We start from the raw sequence: 6,787 nt of genomic DNA, 5'->3' as shown, positions 1-6,787 counted from the left end.
CAGGAGAAAAGGCAAAAAAAAAAAAAAAGTTTTAATGGAGAAGTTTTAAGTAGTGAAAGTCTCTCATTTGTGTCCAACTCGTTGTGACCTCATGGACTATACGGTCCATGGAATTCTCTAGGCCAGAATGCTGCAGTGGGTAGCTGTCTCTTCTCCAGGGGATCTTCCTAACCCAGGGATTGAACGCAGATCTCTCACATTGCACGTGGATTCTTTACCAGCTGAGCCACAAGGGAAGCCCATAAAAAAGCAGAATAACCTACTTTTCTTTGTGTCCCTCAACAAACATAGAGAATGTTTGATTTTCTCTATGTCATCATCATTAGGCTGAAGACTTCAATGTCCAGTGTCCTGCATGGAACAGAACCAGGGATGACCAGTGAAAAATCATGGTACCTTCAGAGACAGTAGAAGAAATCCAAATGGTCCTATTTATTCTCAGGACATATCTGAATAAAATGGTGGGACCACTGTGCTCCTGGATGTAAGGTAAGGAGGTGATCAGCATCAAATGCAGAAGCTGAATCACTAGAACCAGATGAAACACCCTGATCTGAGAATAAGGAGAACTGGGTCCATCTGTCCACTTGACCACTGAGTCAGTGTCCATGGATCTCAGTTTCATCATCTTTTAAATGCAAGATCCTGAGAATAATAATCAGTGTTCTACACACATTCCTAGACCTGTAAAACAATGAACAAAATGTTGGAAATACTACTTTGCTACACATCTGGATTTTAATGCTGCAATACTACTTTGATATACATCTGGATTTTAATGCTGGTTTTACATATTTTTATCTGGACAAATTGTTCAACCTTTTGGGAATACCTATTAATATTTCTTACTTGAAAAATAGCAATATATTTCAGGATAAGGTGAATCACTCTTCAATTTGCTTCATTACTGTAGTATTACAATGTCCTCACATGAAACTGTTTCTATCCATAACTTCTTAGCTTAGGCTCATAGGACCATTTATAGGGAGGACCAATGCTTTTTGCTTTAGTCACTGTTGTGTCGGACGCTTTGCCACCCCATGGACTGTAGCCTGCCAGGTTCCTCTGTCTATGGAATCTTCCAGGCAAGAATATTGGTGTGGGTTGCCATTTCCTTCTCCAGGGGATGTTCCTGATCCAGGGATCGAACCCGCATCTCCTGCAATGTCAGGAAGATTTTTACCTCTGAGCCACCAGGGAAGCCTCAATGACCAATGAATGACATTGTAAATTTTAATTTCTTTAGCAAGAACAAAATTTTTAAATAGTAGTGAGCAAAGTGACTTTCTCAAACCAGCAACCAGGTGCCTGTTTCCTTTCCTTTCTCAGAACTGACCTCCTCCTGCCCAGGGAGGGGGAATGGGGAGAAGGGAGGGTTGGAGAAGGCTGATGTCACACAGCCCTACATAAAAGCCTCCTTTGGGCTCCTGCCGGCAGTTTGGAAGCAGCTGGAAGGATGAATTAGGTCCTGGTGGTGAGATTTTTTTTTTTTTTCCAGGCAGACGCAGACACAACTGTTGAGCAAAATGCAGACTCCACAGAAAAGTCCAAGCCTCAGACCTTTCAAGCAGAGGAAGAGTTTAGGTAAAGCTCTCAGAATAGCTGTCTGGATTTTGGCCCTTGAGACAGCAAGAGAAGGTACAGACTTCGGTATATGCTGATGTGCTCATTTAATCTTAAATGTTCAACAGCAACCAGAAGAGAGGAAGTTGCTGGAATCAGAGTGAAGTTCCCAGGCAAGATCCCGGTAAGACTCCATTGTCCTGGGGAGTGGAGGTGGGGTGAGGGCTGGGATTATGGGGAGGGAGGCTGTGATCCTATTCTTTGAAAAACCCAAACCCAGCCAATGATCTCCTTCTCTCTAGTCCAAGTTCCTCAGACATAGAAAACTGAGGTGTATCCCTTGACATTTGCTTCAGAGGAGATTCAGGTTGAAACCTTTGACAGGTGATAGTGGAGCGCTACCCCAGGGAGAAGTTCCTGCCCCGGCTGGACAAGACCAAGTTCCTGGTCCCACAGGAACTGACCATGACGCAGTTTCTCAGCGTCATTCGGTAGGTACCAAAGCGCCTGTGGGGGAGTGTGTTGTGTGGTCTTGGGCTTTTGGATCAATGAGAGATGGGATGTGGCAGAGAGCAAAGGAGAATGATTTGTGCCTCCCCTTTCTCTTCGAATATGCCGTGTGTGTGTGTGTGTGTGTGTGTGTGTGGTCTGTCTGTCTGTCTGTCTGTCCTGCGTCTTCATTGCTGTGTGGGCTTTTCTCTGGTTGTGGCCGGCTGAGGCGACTCTGGTTCTGGCGCACGGGCTTCTCATTGTGGTGGCTTCTCCTGTTGCGGGGCACGACTCTAGGGTGTGTGGGCTTCAGTGGTTGCATCACGTGGCTCCGCAATTGTGGCTCCCGGGCTCAGTACCTGTGGTGTGGGGGCTTAGTTGCTCTGACATGTGGGATCTTCCCAAACCAGGGATGGGAGAACCTGTGTCCCCTGCGTTGGCAGGCGGACTCCTGGACTCTTTACCACTGAGCCAACCAGGGGAGCCCCAACTATGCCTTTAAAAAGGATGATCTCATGAGTAACCAATTTTAAAACGATGTCAAATATTTTGCTTCCCCCCTAAAATAAGTAAGCGCTCCCAATATTGATGTATCAGCTATTTTTTCCTTTGTTTCCACATTTTACTGGTACTGTGTTTTAATTTCTGACATCAAATTTCTCTAAGAATTTTTCAAAGGAGCCTTTAGAAACTGGTCCAAAGCCCTGTTTTTTTTTTTTTTCAGCCATTTAAAAAGCCCAATGACAGCATTTTATGTCTAAATATTTTCCCCCTTGTGGCTGGGAGGGAATTTGGGGTAGGAAACTGCACTGTCCACCTGCTGAATCACTGAGCAGGAGAACCACACCTTCCGCACATCTTTCTTTCTTCCATTCAGAACAAGGGAACGTGTAGAGCAAAATCAGTGTTGCTGACTTTGAAGCTTAAGGGATTGAAGTTGTCATCTGCCAGCTGGACTCAGTGAAAAATGATATGAAACCAAAAATAGCTGACTAGGGGCTCCATAAACATGGCTGGTGTGTGTCTCCCTGTGCTGGAAACAACCTCTCAAAAATTTTGACTGATGCAGACAGTTTCATCTGAGAATTTATTATGATTTTTTTAAAAATGAACTCTTTCAGAAGACCCTGCATTCTTCTCAGACCTACTTAAGCGTTAGGTTAATCCATGGAAATTGGAGCAACTCAAGGAAAACCACAGTCAGGTATAGACCCCTCCTTCTGTCAGCTTACAGGCAGCTGGGGCACAGCGTGGCTTCACCAAAAAGTGAGTTTTGACCAACTTCGTCCTTTTTTCCATACAGGTACACCTCCAGTTATCATACACTCTTCATCCTTCAACCTAATAATTTTGAATCTTTGTGTGGATGTTAGTCACTCAGTTGTGTCCAACTCTTTGTGCCCCCTTGGCCTGTAGCTCACCAGGTTCCTCTGTCCATGGGATTTCCCAGATAAGAATACTGGAATGGGTTACCATTTCCTTCTCCAGGGGATCTCCCCAACCCAGGGATCAAACCCAGTCTCCTGCATTGCGAGCAGATTCTTTACCATCTGAGCCAGAAGGGAAGCCCTCAAATCTTTACATTAAGTTATAATGGGTGCTTAATATGAATATGTTTAGATGACTTGAATCTTAACATTAAGCCATTAAACACACTGATATTAAGCACCCATTATGTATCATGCACTGTGCTGGGTGCAGCACAAAAAGCAATGAAAAATACAGACCGAAAGTCCTACGCTAAACAACATTCAGACTAGAGTTTTCACTCTTGGAGACTCCTCACCCTTAATAAAATGAGACCCTGGTGGAAGAAGAAAGGAGATGAAGGTGCAATGTGGGTATATAGAAGCCCCATCTTCAGATCTATTCTTCCCATGTAGAACAGGCATTTGCTCACCACACGAGAGCAGCGCAATGGTCAGGGTTTGGTCTTTGGATTATCCAGTATTAGTTAATCAGATTCTGAAACTACTTCCTCTCCCACCCACCACATAAATTTGGCTCCTCCCATGGCTGATTCATGTCAATGTACGACAAAAACTACTACAATATATAAAAAAAAATTTTTTTTGGCTCCCCCTAGCTAAGACTACAGGTATAATGGCTGTGCCTTTAATGTCTGGGTGGAGGGTGGTCAGACAGGGCAAGCCATTGCCAACAGATTCATCTTGCTCTGCTACTAAACCAATTCAGAACTCCTATTACTCTAGCCAAACATGGCTGTTCCTCTGCATCCACAACCCAAGGCGGGGGGATTTATACTTTTGCATAGTAATGCTTTTCCAAATGCGCTTCCTGGTGGCTCAGACAGTAAAGCATCTGCCTGCAATGCAGGAGACCTGGGTTCGATCCCTGCCCAGGTTGCACAGTGGTAAAGACTATGCCTGCCAATGCAGTCTGGGTCCAGAAGATTCCCGGGAGGAGGAAATGGCAACCCACTCCAGTATTCTTGCCTGGAGAATCCCCATGGACACAGGAACCTGGGAGCTATAATCCATGGGTTCGCAAAGAGTAGGACACAACTTAGCAACTAAACAACAACCTTTTTCAAATGTCACCCCAAAGCTGCTTAACTGACTTGTCAAAATACACAGCGTTATGTGTTTTCTTTGCACCACTCGGGAAATTCTTAACTTAAAATTCATAGCAAACTGAGGCATATTTACTTAGCATTTTTGAGCTAAGAATATTTTTTCTAGTTTTTGATAGGATGGTCTCACAGTCTGAGCTCATCCATGAGTTTGAAGACATTTCAAATCTCCAGAAAAATGAACAATCTTTTAGCCAGTCTCTAATACATTTATTTACTGCAGAGAGACAGAGCACTACAATATGCAGATTCTTTGATTTCTCTTATTATTATATTTTTAATTGTGATAAAATATTATTTTAATCATTTGTAAGTGAACAGATCAATGGCCTTAAGTACATTCACATTGTTGTGCAGCCATTACCAGTGTCCATCTCATCTTCCCAAAGGAAAACTCTGTCCCTATTAAAAACTGATTTTCCCATCCTCTCCTTCTCCTAATCCCTGAAAACCAGCATTCTACCTTCTATCTCTATGAATTTGACTGCTAGAAACCTCAAGTAAGTGGGATCATATGGTATCCTTTTGTGAATGACTTATTTCACTGAACATACAGTCCTTAAAATTCATCCATGTTGTAGCATTTACTTGTCAAAATTTCCTTCCTTTTTAAGGGTGATTAATACTCCATTTAAGGATGGACCATGTTTTTTTTATCTATTCATGTGTTGATGGACACTTGGGTTGCTTCCATCAGATTCTTTAGCCTCTGTGCCTTAGTTTATCAGTTATTAGGGAATGAAATGGAACAAAGACTGAAGTTGTATATAAAAAAGTTAAGTAGGGACTTTACACTTTCCTTGTGGTCAGTAATTAATGATCTGCATGCCAACGCAGGGGACGCAGGTTTGACCCCTGTTCCGGGAACTAAGATCCCACATGCCTTGGGGCAACTAAGCCTGTGCAACCCAGCTGCTGAAGCCTTAGTGCCCTAGAGCCAGTGCTCCACAACGAGAGAAATCACCCTAATGAGAAGCCCACGAACAGCAACTAGAGAGTAGCCCCTGCTTACCACAACTGGAGAAAGCCCGCACGCAGTAAGGAAAACCCAGTACAGACAAAAATAAAGAAATAAAAATTAAAAAAAAAAAAGTAACGACCAGATATAAATTCGTGTTTTAGCAGTCACTAGTATAAGCAAGCAAATAGATATAGATGACACTTTGAAAGACTCTGGGCAGCAGCAGGAGTGGAAGTTAGACTGCCTGTGCATCTAGAGCAATGTGTCAGGGCAAGTTCTACCTGCTTCACGGTCCCACAGATTCCTGGGCTGCTTCCAAGATCTACTAAACCAAAACCTGTGGGATGGAGTCCACTTTCAATAGGACTCTCCTAGGTAATTCTAAAGTTTGAGGGTAGCAGCCCTGGAGTAGGGAGGTGGGGGCATCTTGGGTAGATATGCTTACACTGGCCAAATAAAGGTAAGGAAGGCTGTGGGTCAGTGATCATTTCCTTCCGGGTTAATATTTTCCCTTCCGGGTTGACGTTTTCCCTTCCTGCCCCCTGCATACCCTCTTCCTCAACCCAGGAGCCGCATGGTCCTAGGGGCCACTGAAGCCTTTTACTTGCTGGTGAACAACAAGAGCCTGGGAAGTATGAATGTGACCATGGCAGAGATCTACAGGGACTACAAGGACGAGGATGGCTTTGTGTACATGACCTATGCCTCCCAGGAGATGTTTGGCTGCTTGGGGTCAGCAGCCCCCGAGGATGGGAGCTGCTTTGGGGAGGACAGGCCCTGCCATCCTCTCTAGCACGTGTCCTCTAACCATTGTGTTCACAGTGCAGGAGGCATGGACTGTTTTCTGTGTGTGCCCTGATGATCCGGGGGCAAAGCAGTGATCAGCAGCAACCATGACAATGAGGCAAGACCTGCGTGTTTCCTTTTTTGTGCTCACCCTCTTTGGTGGCTCTTGAAAATTTTGGAAATAGTCTTTTCTGAGAAAGAAGTAGTTAACTTGCACAATGAGCTGGGGAGGTATTTTAAGTGTTTCCTGTGATGGAGGCCAAGCTGGAGGCCCTGGAGGTGTGTGATCTGTCTTGATGGGCAGGAGTCCCGAGTATGCTTGGGTGTGGAGATCCTGTGACCTGTAGATGGTCTCCATGGTGCCTGGTGCAGCCGTCCTAAACTGCCTCATTTGG

At 44.4% G+C, this 6,787-nt stretch overlaps 1 protein-coding gene across 1 annotated transcript; it reads left to right on the top strand.

Moving 5' to 3' along the window:
• Positions 1–411: 411 nt before the first annotated feature.
• MAP1LC3C (microtubule associated protein 1 light chain 3 gamma) lies at positions 412–6,516 on the top strand. Its single transcript, XM_061161211.1, has 5 exons — positions 412–489; positions 1,499–1,584; positions 1,692–1,747; positions 1,948–2,054; positions 6,174–6,516. The coding sequence occupies exons 2-5, from the start codon at positions 1,527–1,529 to the stop codon at positions 6,397–6,399; spliced, it is 447 nt and encodes a 148-aa protein (XP_061017194.1). The 5' UTR covers positions 412–489; positions 1,499–1,526; the 3' UTR covers positions 6,400–6,516.
• The last annotated feature ends 271 nt before the right edge of the window (positions 6,517–6,787 follow it).

This window comes from Dama dama, chromosome 14, assembly GCF_033118175.1.
Source record: "Dama dama isolate Ldn47 chromosome 14, ASM3311817v1, whole genome shotgun sequence".
Taxonomy (NCBI): domain Eukaryota; kingdom Metazoa; phylum Chordata; class Mammalia; order Artiodactyla; family Cervidae; genus Dama; species Dama dama.
Note: the sequence above shows the minus strand (reverse complement) of the source record. Positions and strands in the feature narration are given on the sequence as shown.

Excerpts from the sequence above, each read along its gene's own strand:
- MAP1LC3C (XM_061161211.1), top strand. The coding sequence starts at position 1,527 with ATGCAGACTCCACAGAAAAGTCCAAGCCTCAGACCTTTCAAGCAGAGG. Across the intron at positions 1,585-1,691 it reads CAAGCAGAGGAAGAGTTTAG|CAACCAGAAGAGAGGAAGTT; the intron begins GTAAAGCTCTCA and ends AATGTTCAACAG. Across the intron at positions 2,055-6,173 it reads CAGTTTCTCAGCGTCATTCG|GAGCCGCATGGTCCTAGGGG; the intron begins GTAGGTACCAAA and ends TCCTCAACCCAG.